This window comes from Leucopleurus acutus, assembly GCF_964270905.1.
Source record: "Leucopleurus acutus genome assembly, chromosome: 17".
Taxonomy (NCBI): Eukaryota; Metazoa; Chordata; class Mammalia; order Artiodactyla; family Delphinidae; genus Leucopleurus; species Leucopleurus acutus.
This window is the reverse complement of record NC_139159.1, coordinates 34,330,644-34,348,047: the sequence shown is the minus strand read 5'-3', so window position 1 is coordinate 34,348,047 and position 17,404 is coordinate 34,330,644. Positions and strand designations below refer to the sequence as shown.

The 17,404-nt window shown below is 36.8% G+C and overlaps 1 protein-coding gene across 1 annotated transcript; it reads left to right on the top strand.

Moving 5' to 3' along the window:
- Positions 1 to 347: 347 nt before the first annotated feature.
- LOC309974369 (cAMP-dependent protein kinase inhibitor alpha-like) lies at positions 348 to 14,753 on the top strand (the record flags this gene model as incomplete). The annotated part of the gene is made up of 2 exons (XM_082858994.1): positions 348 to 498; positions 14,731 to 14,753. The coding sequence occupies 2 exons, from the start codon at positions 348 to 350 to the stop codon at positions 14,751 to 14,753; spliced, it is 174 nt and encodes a 57-aa protein (XP_082715120.1).
- Between the last annotated feature and the right edge of the window lie 2,651 nt (positions 14,754 to 17,404).

The window sequence follows — 17,404 nt, the reverse complement described above, 5'->3', positions numbered from 1 at the left end:
AATCTGGCCTTATGCCCATTTTTATGTTTAGTTTATTACTTTTATTTAATGTATTCTCTTTGAGTACTTTTGTCTTACAACCATAGAGTTGGATAAAGACTATATACCCTCAAAGCCTAAACTATTTACTATCAGGCCCTTTACAAACAATGTTCCCTGACCCTTGATCAAGAATCAAAGCATTACTTGCTTTGTGGACATGTAAGCAAGACAGTTATTTCACATCCATATTATAGGCCAGTAATTTAACAAGTGTCTTTGTCAAATGTTTACCATTGACCAACATTATATTTACCTTTTAATTTTTCTCTGTTTTGTAGCTCCTGCTATGTGAATATTTGTTAGCAATGACTGATGTGGAAACTACATATGCAGATTTTATTGCTTCAGAAAGAACGGGTAGAAGAAATGCAATACATGATATCCTGGTTTCCTCTGCAAGTGGTAACAGCAATGAATTAGCCTTGAAATTAGCAGGTCTTGATATCAACAAGACAGGTGAGTCGTTTGACATCCATCTCTACCAACATGAAATGATTTGCAGCACTTTGCTAAGTAGGATTAAACCATGAAAAAACACCTTTGAAAGTAACTGAATAGAAAGTTATAAACAGTCTAAGGCAAGATAAAAGGCAGGTACTAATCTCTTAATCACTCCCACTCTGTTTTCAATGACTGCACCTTACAGGGTTTCCCACTCAAATGCAGAATCCTTAATCTGATTTTACTAATGCAATCAATAAAACACGAGTTTTTTTTTTTTTTTTTTTTTTTTTTGCGGTTCGCGGGCCTTTCACTGTTGTGGCCTCTCCCGTTGCGGAGCACAGGCTCTGGACGCGCAGGCTCAGCGGCCATGGCTCACAGGCCCAGCCACTCCACGGCATGTGGGATCTTCCCGGACCGGGGCACGAACTCGTGTCCCCTGCCTCGGCAGGCGGACTCTCAACCACTGCGCCACCAGGGAAGCCCTGTTTTTTTTTTTTTTAATCGTAATCTCTATAAAAGCTCTGAAATATCTTACGTAGAACATTTAACAAAGTTGGAGCTCCTGCCTTTGACAGTTTGGCCACCTGTAACATGTAATAGCATTAGATATTTAACGAGATTCACAGATGAGTCTGACGGATCTCGATTCCAAGAACCATTTCAAAATAAAAGGGTCTCCAGGACCATTGTTATTGAGAATGGAAGTAAAATAGTCTATTACATAAATAAGTCTTAGGTAAGAAGTTCTTTTAGTTTTCCTTTCATGATAGACTGAGTTTGAAAATTCTGTCTTACTATTGGGCCTCGAACTCCTACCTACCAAATTTAACTTTACCAATGAAAAAGTAAAATAAGTTTGACATGTCAAAGTACTTCTGAAACCCCTGATGGCTCTTCCATCCATAGCTTTTGCAAATATCAAAGCTGAATGTATTTCCCTGAAAAACACTTGTGCAAAAAATAATCTTTAAAAATAAAAAGGAGTTCACAATTAAGGAACCACAGTGTTATATATGTGAAAAACACTGGTCAGTTTCTGACTCATGGTAACAGCTTGATAATTCTTTGCTATTAGAATTTTCATAGCAAAGCCTTCCAGTTATTGGAAAACTGAGTCAGAGTGTGTGTGTGTGTGTGTGTATATATATATACATATGTGTGTATACATATGTGTATACATATATACACATATACATATATGTACACATATACATGTGTGTATACATATGTGTATACATATATACATATGTGTGTATACATATGTGTATATATATATATATATAAATGAAATAGCTCAGCAACATTACCTTAAAATACCTACTGACAGAACTTTATTCAATGACTACAGGTCAGCAGGTCATAGATTGGTCTTTTAAAACTCAGGTTGAAAATAAAACTTTAATAATCACTCCCATGGAGTATAGAGACTGATGTATATGTTAGGTTTCATTGTTTCTCTGTTACTACCAGGAGTTAATTTTCAAAATAGCTCTGAGAAAGGCTATAGGGAATTATTCCAATTTGGCGGCATGAAGTAAGTAAATATAATTTTTCTGCAATCTTTGAGAATTTACTAATCTTTTTCATAAAATTTGTGTTTTATATGAATACTCTATTTTAAATAATGTGTATTAATTTTAGCCACTCTTACTATGAGGACATTTTTATTCATAGTGTAGTTTAATTTCTTCTTTTTTTTGTTTTCACTGAAATTAAGACCCATTAACCTCAAGACCTTTCTTATACAAGAGACTATAGTCTCTTAACATAGTCTATTAGACTATGTTAAAATTTAAATAGGTTGACATGTTATATTAATAAATAATTTTATATTTGATATTAATATGTTATAATTAAATAATTTAAAATAACTCAAATATCTTTATGCTTTCAGATGTATTCTTTTTCAAATATTTCTACATGTTAATTGCAATTCTGTAGGTCCTGAAAGAATTTTCTGTTTCTCTTCAAATCACAGAATCCAGAATAAGGCAAAGTATAAACAGCACTGACTTTATTTATGACCATTAATTAGTCTATATAACTGAATAGTTATTTCTCAAATAACCTTGAGATAGCACTAGTTTTATCTGTGATAATTTTTGGCCAAAATAGTCATGGCCCTGCTGACAGTTTGCTGGCCCATTCTCTCTCTGAAAGAACCAGTCCAAATGCAAGGTTCTATCTTTGTCTTCTCTCACTCCGACCTTGGGCCTAGTATGATTGGCACTTAATAAATAAAATCTATAATTAAAATTAATACAGGGAGATCACCTCATGTAAACAATGTAAATGTATTAAACAAAAACAGAAGAAATCTTTTTCAACCAGTGTGAGTGCACTGGGTATATTCAATAAAAACAGTCAAGCAATCAAAAATAATAATACACAATTTCCATGTCTCTTGTACCTCAGTGTAGGGACTTATTTCTGATGGTCAACCATTTTTCGAAATAGTTCCAGTCTGTGCACTGGAATTCTCACACAGCCCATAGGTTCTCCAGATCCTCTGATGCGTCTGGTAATCTAAAGAGATTAATGGTATTCTCTGTAGAAAGCCCTCAACTTGCTCTGGAACTTGAGGTCAGGCTATAGTAAGGTTGTGTAAGCAAATGCTGTCTTTTTAATCTGAGTATTCCATATTCACTCTGGAGTAAACCATTAGGTAATTCCTAAAGAGTTAGGAATTTTGGTAACATTTACCAAAGAACATTTACCTTGATTCTTTTATGTCCTTTTTTTTTTCCCTAAATGACCTTATTTATTTATTTATTTATTAAATAACACATCCATTCTGCCTTGTTGTCTTTGCAAAATAGGTCATATCCTCTTGTGAGTCCTTTCAGATTTGAATTGCTTATCTATGTGTGCTCTTAGTTTTATGATCTTGGGTCAATTCTAGTGCTGTTTAGTTCACAAAATATTTATGTGTCACATCCTAATGCTTGGCTTCTAAGAAAAATCAGTGAAAAAGATGAATGGAGTACTTGGCTTTATAGTACTTAGGGTCTAGCGAGAAACAGACAAGGAAACAAAAAAATAAAACACACTGTGATAAAAGCTATGTTGGGGATAACAGGATTTCATGGGAGCACGTCACCCAGTAGAAATCTGGAGGCTCAGCAATATCTTGTTAGAGAAAGTAGAAGTCTAATTTGAAGTCTGAAGGATCAAATGAACCCTGAGGTGGGGTGAAAGGGGAGTGACTCATTGGAGGGTAGAGCAGCCTGGTTATAAAGTGAAGGGTACAGTAGATGATAGGGTAGTGCTGTAGGCAAAAGATTCAGCAAAATGCCCTAACACAACAGGAACTAAGTGCAAGAGATGAGACATCTGGAATCAAATAATTCAGGGTCTGAAAAGCTAAGTTGAAATATTTAGACTTCAGTTAAGAGCAATGGAGAGCTACTGAAGAGGATTTTAGGAGAGTGGTGATGTGATAGGATTTGTGTTTTAGGAAAATCACTTTGACAGGTGTGTGTGTGTGTAACAGACAGGAGGAAGGCAAGACAGAGAGAAGGAAAGCAAAATAACCCTGGTCTTGCTGAAGATGGAATGATAGGGAAGGAAGAAATCTCAAGTTTACACAGGAAGCGGGACATCCTATTGTCTGGCAGTGGATGGCAGAGATAAGAATGTACAGAGATACTCAAGTCAATACCTGAGGGCCTCTATCTTCTCAACAAAGAGCTATTATAATACACCAAGAGAGTTAAGTGTTAAATAAAGTTAAAAGATGAAGTAGATTAGAAAATGTGGGTTTGAAGCAAGAGCAGTCTTCAAAGCTGTTGTATTTTTTCCAACAGTTCACTTAGTTGCACAGGTATATAAGATGAAAAGGGTGACTCTGTACTTGATTTAGAATTGTGTTCTACAAGTGGAGGACAGAAGAGATCGAAGACGTAGGGGATTGATAGGTGTATGGTTCTCATGACAACCTGTGCCAGGAACAAACTCAAATACATGGCGGGGCTGGAGATAAAAGCAAGTTAGCAGCGTGAAGCTACGTTAAGATTTCATAGTGATTAAGGACGGCTCTGCCTAGTTGTACTACCATCTGGCACCCTTCACATAGATGGAGAAATGGGTAGTTTATGGTCCCTGAACTCCTGAGCACTACAATATAAACTCAGTAGAGATGTGAGAGCAAAAGCGATTGCTGATGAGTGGGGTGAGGTATGTGGAGAAAGTTGTAGGAGGGGTAAGTAGAAAATGGAAATAATTAGAGGTACCACTAAGTGAGAGCATGTGAGAGTCAGAATGATTATATAGTTTTGAATAAAGATGAAGGAATTAGAGTCTGATTTTTTTGATCTGATGGCATTTCTAGATGACAAATCCATGATATTTTCATGGGAATGGAGGGCTGAACTGAGTGTATAATCTGTGCATCTGTAAGTGCATGAGTGGATGGGTGCGTGGGGTTCTCAGGGAAGATCAAAACCTAAGCATTTGAGATTTTCTGTGTGGGTGTGGATGTGTCTAGATAGTGTTTTATAAAATTTGTACTTTTGCAAATGTAGAGGAATAGGAATCAGATTTTCTAAACACCACCCAGGGAAGGCAGGTGTATTTCTCTCTGTGTGTGATATTCCTCCAATGAACTAATAAGATTCTGTGGCCTCCGACTGCAAATCAAATTTTCTGTAGGTCCCCTCTCTGGAATAGCTGTTTGGGCCATTTGCATAAAGAGGTAGTTATCCGTCAAAGAAGAGGACAATTTTGTGTTAATAAAGGATTGTTTCTATCAAGTTAAAATAAAAATGTTAAGAACCATAAATGTGGACGGTTGTATGGACAGTCTGTATGAGGAGTGATGTCACAGAACATGGTGTCTGGGTATCGCAAAAGGCAACACAAATCCTTAACCAGAGAGCAGTTACCAGGAAAACAGTAGGCGGCAGCTATGAGGGAAAGTAGTGTGTTGTGCGGGATAGCACGTGTGGTCTGAAACCCGTGATTAGGAAGTGAGAGAAAGCCTTTCCTAACTTTGGATCCTGTGATAAATAATTAGTTAACGATGAGTATAAGAGTGTTTACTGTTGCATAAAGTTTCAAAATATTCCTTGTGAAGGACTGAGAGGGAGGAAAGCAGAAGCAGGGAGAGATGAAGCAAAGAAACACGGGAGAATAAAAAGGACAGGCAATAACTCCAGAGCCTAGAAGTTTCAGTAGTGACCAGGGATTAAAGGAACAGGAGATGTGATGTAATTAGATTAAACGCAATCAGAAAATAGTGTTTGAAGTTAGTCAAACAAAGGAATTAAAGGAGTTCCGTCAAAGAGAATGTTTTACTTGGTAACTCGCTATTCTAGCAACATACCAGCACACCAGAGAAACTTGAAAGACTGTTCTCAAAACACAGAGGAGAGTCTGACATTGCTTTCACATTACTTAGAAAACATAAATTAAATTTAACTGGACCCATTATGAAACCACACTGAATTCCATCATCAATAAGGAAAGACCTATTACTAGTGTAACCAAACAATAATTTTCCTGACTTCCTCATTTTTTCCTGCTTTTTTATGGCCATGGAGAAACTAGAGGAATATTTAAGAATGTTGGAATTTGGGCAAAGTGAGGGAAAACTGCAGTCCTGGTCTCAGACTCCGTTTCAGCTTCCCACCATTTGCTCTGTTCTCTCTCTCTCCCTGTAAATAAAGAGTGAAAAAGAAAGCAGAATGAAGTGTTTTATTAGGGAAGTTATGTCTTCTTTTCCATCCCTATTCTCCTTATTCAGTAATTCTGAAGAATCAATAGAAGGAACTGAAAATCAGCCTGTGATCTGTTCTTAAAGACCCCTAGAATGTGAAAAACAACCTATTTGAGTGAATTTTAATAATTTTTTGCTAATAAATATTTAACCATAAGCTGGGGATGCTTAAAGGAAAGATAATATGAAAAAATATTCTTACTGTTATTATTTTTATTGCCTAGTATGCGTCCCTGGCTCCCAGTTGTCTTAAGGGTGGTAAGGCTGGGAAGCAGACTGCAGCCAGGACCAACTCCAAGAAAAAAGTGTGCTAAGTACAATTTAGTCCTGAGCACACAGCACCACTAGCTGGAAGGATGCTGTAGGGCAATGACACATTCAGTTTATCTTGATTACCTGTCTTGAGAAGCATAATTTTCACTAAAATTTGCTTTATTCTGAAATTAAGTTTTGTAGTAAGTGTACATGTATATGGGTATCCTTGTGAGTATGGGAACATTGAAGATAGTTCTACCGTATATCTTGCAAGTCAAATTTTTAATGACATTATCACAAAGCAAGAACACCTTCCCCCCTTCTAATGGTAGCTACGTTTTGCCATTAAATTAAAACATTGCATTTGATTATGTAGAACAACAATGTCTGTCAGTGGCTCTTTTTTTTTTCATTAAACATCTTTTGTAAATTGACCTTTCTTTTTTTTTTGGCCGCGCTGGGTCTCGGTTGCTGCGCCCGGGCTTTCTCTAGTTGTGGTGAGCGGGGGCTACTCTTCCTTGTGGAAAGTGGGCTTCTCATTGTGGTGGCTCCTCTTGTTGCGGAGCATGGGCTCTAGGCACGCAGGCTTCAGTAGTTGCAGCACGTGGGATCAGTAGTTGTGGCGCAAGTGCTTAATTGCCCCGCAGCATATGAGATCTTCCCCGGACCAGGGATCGAACCTGTGTCCCCTGCATTGGCAGGTGGATTCTTAACCACTGGACCACCAGGGAAGTCCTAAATTGATCTTTATACAATGAGAATAGCAATGGCACACAATTCTGCCTTTCAATGCTAGAAGCTTTTGTCCATTGAAGCAATTATAATGAGAGCATTTTAAGAGTTAAAAAGCACTTTAAGCTGTAATAGAGTAATATTTAAGGAACTTCTAATGTGTAAGTAGGTGCTGAACTATATATTTGGGTTACAACTTTTAATCTAATGATTATATATATATATATATATATATATATATAGTTTAATAAACATTACTTAAACTCTTCAGTCTAGAAGAGGTCTCTTTTATCTAATTTCCTCTTCTGGGATTCATAAGAGACTAAACAAGTAATTCTCACAATTACTAACATTCTCAGACTAGGAAATCCAACAAACTCTCAGGATAGCCGATTTCAGTGTTTAACAGCATGTGTATTGAGTATTTATGTATTTTCTTTAGTCAGCATGTTTAACTAAATCTGTATCTTGTTGCTTATTTCACTATGGATGTTGTGAATAACAAGACAGACAAATAAAGGCAACTCCATCTTTCCTTCACACTGAACTTCACACTTGCTGTGTCTCATTAAATTCTTTGTAATGATTCTTTGTCATTTGAGATTTCCTTCTCTAAAGAGGCTCCATTATACCTAAGAAAGACTTAAGTAAAACAAATGGAATGGAATGGTACACATAGATAAGAAGCTCATGTATAACTAATTTTTCTCTCTTCATCAAATAGTGGATCCTAGTACTTCAAAATAAGATAGAATTGCAAGAGGATGAGACTCATCATAATATTTATATCCCATTTTGTTTTCTTATATAGACCCAATAAATATCATCTTATGCCTTATCCTGTCATCATGATTTACATATCATGTATGAAATATTTTTCCTAGTGTCTCATGTAAAATAATAAACACTCTGGAATTTTGATTGAAAACAACTGAACAAAAAGTTAACAGTGTTATATTTTTGTTTTTATATGTTTTCAGGAGAAAATTTTAAAGTACTGTATTACAGATTATGAAGTATTTCCCTAAACCATCAGTCTATTACTTGGTACCTGTTGCAGTTTAAAAACACTAAGCCAAGAAACAGCCATTCATAAACTTTACTTATTGTAAGATCAAGTGTATACATAATGTTCTAGGCAAATTTGCCATAAGAGTGAGCTTAAACCAGTTCAGATCTACTGGCAGAATAACTAGGTAGTCACTTCAGTCAGTCATAGTTATGCCATTTTCCCCACAAACTGGAATAGTACTAGGACCAGAGAACTCCACGTACCTGGGGTGGGGAGTGGGAATAGGAGAAAACCAGAAGGAGAAAAAAACTGAAGGACAGTTAACTTTTGTACTCCATCACATTTTCACTACCCTTTACCTCTCCAGCTTCCACCACCCCACTTTACGAGTCAGCAGACAATAAAATACAGCCAGAAAAATGTTATTTTAATTATCTGATCTATTAAGACCAAAAATTATTTTATTTTTATATAAATAAATATATATAGCTTGTAATTTCAGAACTAGAGAAATTAATATAGTGAAATTGTCATAGGGTATTTATTTTTAAATATTTTTCTCAGTGGAAGAGGATACATGATTAAGAACAATATATATGTTCAAATATTCAGTTAAATGGATTATAACCTATCTAACCAATTGGGAAGGATTTCTCCCAGTGACTGACTGTGTGTCCTCAGGCATGTTACATAAATTTCTGTACCTAAATTTCCTCATCTATAAAATGAAGATATTAATATTTCATAGTTTTTGAGAAATGTTATATAGTTTTTGTAAAGTCAATTCACAAATTTAGAATAATATTTGTTCTGCAATAAGAACTCAGTAGGATTAACTGTTACTATTATAATCTATTCCTTTGAGATTCACAATTCTACAAGTATCCTTAAATTGTCTAATGATACTGTGATGCCATTATTTCAATGGGTTCAGACTTTCTCGGTCAATAAAATATTTCCTCATTTGGAAACCTATCTCACTATTTTAATATCCATTTTAAATTATTTTTGTATATAAAAACTTGTTTTGTGTTCCCAATCTGTGGCATGCTTATCCACACAGCTGCCGTCTTGGAGTCATAGTGGTTATGTTGATAGCTAGTGCTATTTTTATGCTCTTTGGACTGTCTATATTTTTGTCCAACCTAAAGATTTTAAGTTGTTGATAGCAATACAACAACCTATGTCAGGGTCCATATTTTGAATACAACCCACAAATAAACTTATTTGAACTAGAGACCACCTCACTGGTTTAATGAACTAGATTTTCACTGAAGAAACTGTTACCGACCTCAGATTTGGCTGCTCACCGCTCAAAAGCCAATACTCAAGAGACAGCTGGTGGTTGGAAAAGGAAAGCTTTGCTCATTCAGGAGACCAGCAACCTGGGGAGAAGGTGGACTCATGTCCAAGAACCAACTCCAGTGATTCTGCTTGGCCACGAACGTTTTTTAAGGGAAAAGTGGGGAATAATCTTAGTTAATTATTGAGGTAGGGGACCAGATTCTTTGCCATCTTCACTTGTGCGCAGGTTTGTTGACTTCTTGTGATCTTTCTTTAGATGCTATCTTGTTCACACAGTCTACCCATGGGATTACTGAAGGGGAAACTGGGGAAGAGATCTAGCCACCCATTAACTGTTTATTCTTCATTCCTACTTCTTCAACCTAAGAAAAGAATCAACAGGTTAGACAAGGCATTGTGTGATCAAAAGATTTGAGAGGTATGCTTAGGTTGGAGATTAGTGAAGCATGGGGGTACTTGGTGTAAATGTTAAGTTAAAATATAGCTTTGCTAAAGTGACAGAACAAAGGGCCTCCTGCAAAGAGTTGCTTCCTGCAAAGAGCTGCTGACAAAATCTGAGTTCCCAAATATGAGTCTTGTTTCTTCCAATCAACCTCATTCTAACTGTCACCTACCCCCACTTTAGTCTTTCACTTCTACCTCCTTCAAACACATATCAACACCCTCCACACATAGAGTGTGGTGTGATCAATGGTTCCCATTCACAATACCGGTCAGGGCATGTTTCAGATTGGTTTATGTGAGAGGAGAAGTTGGCTAGTCATCTGCCTATATATTGTCAACCATGTCTGATAAGTTCCAGGGACTTCTACCACCGAAGGTAATAAAGAAATAATACATTATATAAATGTCTTATATTTTCTGTCTCCTGGCAGAAAATCGAATCACAGTAATTTCTTAAGAATCATGAATGGAATGGAGCAGGGACAACCTTCATTGTCTTTTATAGTCATTTAACCACCTCGAAACTTCACTGGAATCTTCCCATGTGCGTGGGTGTCCTGCCCAACAGTCTTCCTCTGTATTTATGAGTTAATTAATTTGTTATATTTTATTTTGGCGCTCCCTTTGAAAATGAAAATGTATAACAACATGATGCATTTGGCCTGCTCTGGTTAAAGTTAAATACTGCCTTTTTAATTTTCACTTCCAGTAGAATAGGTGTGACAGATGACATAGTAATTTTTCTATTTCTTCATGTTCATAAAACATTGATAATATGATTTTTACCTTCCCTTTGTTCTCAATTAAATGAAATGCTCCAATACAATTAATGTGCTCTTGCAATTTCGGTTTTCTTTAGAGGTTTCTCTTGTCTCTGATTAACAGCATTTTCCATCCATTCTGAGAACCCCCAACTGCTATTCAGAATATTCCATTATGCCTGCCAGCTGTAAATACAATTGTGAACTAATATCATTTTAATTGTTTCACTAATAACTTGTTTTAAATGATTCAAAAGTCATCAGGAAAGATAAGTGCTCTTGTACCCTGCAGGCTTATGGGCCTGATGGTATGAGGCAATGCACAGCGCTGTATCAGAATAATGAAACCATGTGCAGAAGATAATGACAAAGCACTCACACTGCTGTAAAGATAAATGTAATATAACATCCACTCAGTAATATAACATCCACTTCTATCTCCCATTTCAATCATTAGACCTTCTAAATGGATTAATGCACAAATACACATATGCAACATGTTCCATTGCAATAGCCATATGCTCCCCTTTTTCCAGGAGACTGTGAATGATGTACTTAACGAGCTTTACAAATGCTCTTGTTAATTAACAAAGATTGTTACTTTCTCATTTGAGGGGGGCTTTATAAATTAGACTTAATTACACCAGATAATTGCAACTGCCAGGCACGGGGAAGCTCCTTCTCATTCTGTTCTTTCAGTGGAAAATCAACAACTGCAACCCTTGCCTATTTGTATAGATGAATTTAATAAGCAAACAGCCCTTTTATGTTAATGGTTTATGGGCATTCATGGGCCTGGCAGGAGAAATGTGCTGGGGGAGGGTTTGCTAATGGCAGCACATAATCACATTAATTAAAATATAATTGCCATTTAAATGTTTGTAGTGTGGAATTAGAACATGTTGGGAACTGAGAAAATCAAGCTAGAGTGCATATTAGAACCATTACTCTGTGCTCCCTGCACAGCAGTCAGCAACCTCATGTGTCATAAATGTAATTTATGAGTGCTATTTGCTTTGAAATATATGTTTTTAGTTCATTCATTAGAATGTAAAAATTTGCAGTGTCTGCTTCAGGAGGTTCAAAATAAATTCACTAAAAGCTGAGACCTATGATCTGCATTTAATGTATCCCTCAACCATGATTTTTTTAAAAGCTTTTTTTTTGCGGTACGCGGGCCTCTCACTGTTGTGGCCTCTCCCGTTGCGGAGCACAGGCTCCGGACGCGCAGGCCCAGCGGCCATGGCTCACGGGCCCAGCCGCTCCGCGGCATGTGGGATCTTCCGGGACCGGGGCACGAACCCGTGTCCCCTGCATCGGCAGGCGGACTCTCAACCACTGCACCACCAGGGAAGCCCAACCATGATTTTTTAAAATTATGACTTTTATAATGTCTTCAAGTAAAACTGTCTCCTTTTCTGAAGACAAATTTCAGTAGTCTCCATGCTACTATAAACTGGGTACTTTTAGTCCATTTCTCTAATTCAGTGCAATTTTTATTGGGTCTTTAATAAATATGGTCCTTAATTTTGCTGCTTTGTTCTAGAGAAGGTCGGTGGAAACTGCTAAATGCTTTAAAATTGGGCACATGCAGAGAAGATAGTTGAGAAATTTTCTTGTAAAGCTTTTCATTACTCTATCCCTGAGATCCACTCTTTAGTTTTAAGACTATGCTTGATCTAAATCAGACCCATTTATACTGCACCTACAAAGAAGCTATGAATGTTCAAACCCTGTATAAATCGCCAAGGGGCCATGGCAATACCTAGGAGAACAATGCTTAATTGATTCTTAATAACCTCAAAAGGATTCTAGTTTTAGGAACCAGCCAACTGTGACCAAATACCACTTTACCAAAGCCTTAAACCTTCAACAATGTACAAATTGACAATAAATTTTTATGTCCTTTTGTTCAACCAACCCATAAAGTCCCCAACTTCTAGAATTAAAATTTGAGCCTTCTAAGTAGAGGGAATTGACTGAAATACAGTGTGTATGACTCTGGCAGGCTCTGCATTGATATTTTCATAAACTGCTTGGACAGCTTTCCAACACCAGTAACTTGAGTATGTTACAGCTACAGAAATGAATGCTGTGCCTGCCCCAGAAAACCGACAGCCCAGCCACACTAATGAGGGATTTTTCATGTGGAGTCCCATGCCATAGCTGATATTGTTTCTCAAGCTAAACCTTTGTTTCACTGAGGAAGCAGGGCTTCTTGGAGCCAAGGATGACTGCCCCTGAATCTTCAGCCCTGTAAGCTTTCAATATGTTCCTCAGGTGTAAAGGTAGAAAGCAGGCCAATTCTGGCAGATTTTCAGGTAGAATAAGATAAGACATTAAAAATGCATTAAGGCTGTGATACTGTCCCAATGATTAGGGCTTGATTTCTACTTGAGGTGCTTTGTTGCAATTTTCTTTCCACATTTTCTTACTTAGTTCCTTTAAACTACTGGCATGTCATTTCAGGGTGGATAGTTGGGTTGGGGAAGCAGTTTCTGCCTACAAAACAAAATTTTTTTTAATGTTTCTCTTGTTCTTTATGTGTAGATCTTGGTTTGATTCATATCTGTGACCTCTAGAAGAATTATATCTACTGAAATGTCATTTCTAGTTTGCAGGGAAGTTAGAATGGTAGCCATAGAAATACATCTGGAATGATGCCCAAGGGTGAGCCAGTGCAACCATTTAACTAATTAAGAAATTGAGATTCACCTTAAATCATGAAGTGGTTGGTCTGAAATTACATAACGAATGAATGTAAAGCTGTGGGAAACCTGAGAGAAATACCTGGATCTTTTGATTTTTCACCAAATTTATTTGCCAAAGCAGTTCCTATGTTCCACTAGAAAAACGAGGAATATCTCTTGATTTTTTGTTGCTTGCTTGCTTTTGTTGTCAGTTTGACTTACTTCATTTAATAAACATCTATTGTTAGACCCTTGACTAAGCACTGAAAGTTCAAATATGAAAAAGACATGGCCTGAGCACTGAAGTAGCCCAGGTTGATGGGAGAGAAAGAACACAAAAATAGTTATATTTAATCTCATATGGGAAGTGCTAAGATAGAAATGTGTGCTGGGTTATTAGAAATGTAGAGAGGTACTTAAGCATCCAAGGAGAAAGGAAGCACATATTTGATTAAAAAAAAAAAGGATGTATGGAACAGAATGATGTGTGCAGAAAAATATACATACTCTTGTACCACCAAGGACTCTACTGGGAAGCAAGGGTATGGCAGGAGATGAAGCATAAGGGGCTACATCCCATGCTTTATGTGGGGCATCGGATCAGATGATGGAAGGCCTTTACCAAGTTCTCCATATAAGGGTGACATGTCAGATTTGGATATTAGGTTGATCATCATGTGATAATTCAGGGGATAGATTATTGGGACAAAATCTGAGACAGAGAAACATGTCAGGAAGCAGGTGTAAGAGCACAAACACTTGCAAAAGATCTACATAAGAGGAATGAGGAGAGAATAATGTACGATGTTTCCTGGGCTTCTGATGTAGAAACTGGCTTTATGGTGTTTCTAACTGATCCTTTCCCTTACTTACTTTGACTTCTGCTTTACTTTGAAGATGCAAGAACTTCAATTTCGATATAGTACTTTGAAGGCAGTATAGAATAGAAATTAAGATAAGTGACAGTGGAGTGAAATGAATCTGAATTGAGGTCCTGGATCTATTATTTTACTTGCTAACTGTGATATTGCTTTACGATATTACTTCACTTGTTGGCTATGTTACTTTGAGCAAGATATTAACCACTCTCAGAGTTTCTGAATTTGTAAAATGGTGTTTTTATGCAAAAATAATAATGCAATCAATGAGCTGATTTAGGAAGTGCTTAACACAGTGCCTGGAACATAGTAAGAAATCAAAAATGGTGTCTGGTATTACTGTTGCTTAATAAGAAATGAAGCTAAGGGAAACTTCAGATAAAATTGAACCTTTCAATACAAGCATCTCTACTCTTGGGATCATGAGTGATACTGTTCTTGTCTCCCTTAGCAAAGGGTGTCATGTTGGCATAGAACAGGTACTTGGGAAAATTTGTCCAATATATGCAAAAATGAATGAATGTCCCTATCCATCCTCCTCCAGATAAAGAGGACTCCAGCTTGCTGTTAGTCATTATTTAAACAGAAAGAAAATTCTACCTGCAACATTGCATGCTCCACTAAATGTTGACTGAAAAGGCAGAGTTTCCAGTAATGAGATTGGGGAATGCCATCACTCCACAGGCACCGAAGCCAGGTTCATTGCAATTCAGCACTATAGCAAGGGGACTTGAGATGCTTAATTTAGTACTATCATTATTGTTTTATATGAAAAGAGACTTAGAATTGGAAATAGCCACTCACCAGCTTTCCTGGAGTGCCCTTATTCCCGGAGTGGGTAAGTGGTTTATTTGGGCCCTCATTGACATGTAGGTCTTCACATACCAACTTTCTATGGTACAGATACCTGGCAACTGATTACAGCTGTCAGACTGGAAAGGTGAGGATTATTTTCCTAATTCTAAGCATAAAGATGAGGCTGAGTCACTAAAAGCTTGCTTTCCATTTAAAAAAGAAATTTTGGACCAAAAATAGCTTCTGGAGAACCAATTTCTGCCTTAGTTCTAACCTTCACACTATTTCCAAGAAATGTTTTCAAATGGTTGGGCAAGTAGGCAATATTTTTTAATGGAATCACTATGCTTTAATTGGGCAGCCCCTTTGTGCATAACATAATAATACAATAGGAAGCACTGCAGCCTATTAGATATTACATCACCTGTGATATAATATTGAAACAACACCAGCAGAACAAAGCAGAACAAAGCATCAACTGAAAAAGGAAAATGATGGAGAAATTTTACAGAATGCTCAGGGACAATTAAAGTATACGTGACATGGTTGTAAGATATCTGGTTCTTTAGAAAATAGACAAAATATCAAGGTCTTCACTTAATGTCTTGAATGACCATCTGAAAATATGAGAATGCCATATGGCAGCAGATTTCACTGCCATGGCTAAAGGAGAATCTATAACACTGACTCTGACAGCTTCAAGTTATGGCACCATTCCAAACTTGGCAGTGCTTACAGAATTCTGATTAAACTAGAAATAAAATGACCTGGATGAACACTTGACCCAAGACCAAGTGTCAAGAACTGAAGAGTAATGTCTTAGGCAGACATATTATACTTCACACTGCTCACACACAAACACACGTATATGCCTTTTGGTTTCCTTATGTTGTGATTCCATATTATTTCATTAATCCTCCCTTATTTAATGATATCCATGTTTGTCTGCAGCTCTATCTCTGTTCATCTATCATCTATCTATCATCTATCTATCTATATCCATGATATTTTGCCACTTCCTTGACCATTAGAACATTGGAAGAGTGCCTGGAGCATCACAGAAACTCTATAAAGAATATTGTACATTTAACAAAGGGGTTTTATCTATACAGTTGAATGTTTTGAGATATGGCTGGTCTGGTTAAAAGATGTAGCTGGATGGCAGCTAAAGTAACACATTCTATGAGCAATAAAACTACTCAAAAACTTCCATTTTCAAATTGTGGACTGAATCCATGCTTTTAGTTTTTCATTTGTGTTCTAGATCTTTAGAAATGTTTGATATGGTACTTAGTTTATGAATCATAACTGGGCAGAAAAATAAGAAAATTACCTCTTAATTTAATAGAAAATAGTATGAAGATTCCTACTAGGTATGTAGAAGACAAGATCAGATTGAAACTTTAGACAAATGTAATAAAAGTTGAAAACCAGTCTCTTTCAAATAGAGACAAACAGAAAATAATTGTCAAAAATATTTACAATCTAAAATGTGATGTTAGATCTTGCATGAAGAGCGTGCTAAGAAATTATAAAATGTGTTCTGCCATCTGTTGCTTGTCACCGTCCTACAGTGGGAATTGATGTGGAAGAGGCCTCTAGAGGAGAATCCCTTGGAAATACTGATCAAGGTCTCTATGAGAGAAGGAGGGGTTTTGGAAGGAAGAGCACAGTACACACCAAAAGCAATCTCTAAAGCACTCAGAAAGATTGGATTGATGTTCTCTGGAACTTGAGATGTGCAGACAGGTGTTTAACTTCTACAATAGAATTTTCATGACGATTGACCGAGTTGGCAGAGAAAAGAGAAAGAAGGTTAAGAGAAAGCTACTGTCTACAGATGACCTGTTTCCCTGGGAACCAGATGTGGGCTGATGAGGGAGTTTCTAGAGTTGCCCTCAAAGGGAAATTGCCCAAGAAGAACCACTTGAAAAGTATAAAAGATCCCAAACAAAAGGATAGGTTGTCAAAAGCCCAGGGGAGGGGAGAAGTTTCAAGAGGCCAGCTAAAGGAGATTTCTGTCCCATAGTCCTAGGAATTGCAGCTCAAGGTCTCTAAAGAATGTGCAAATGCTAGTTAGAAAAGGAAAGGTCATTTTGGGAACTGTATAACACCCAGAAGGTGGGACTCCCCACACGCTGCAACTAAGCGCCCGCATGCCACAGCAAAGATCCCACAAGCCACAACCAGAGCAGCCAAAATAAATAAATATTTATTTTTTATAAATAATAAATATTATAAATAAAAAATAAATATTAAAACAAAAATTTGCTCCTTTAAAAAAAAATCAGAAGATTTCATTGCTAGAACGTTTATCTGTAGCATCCAAG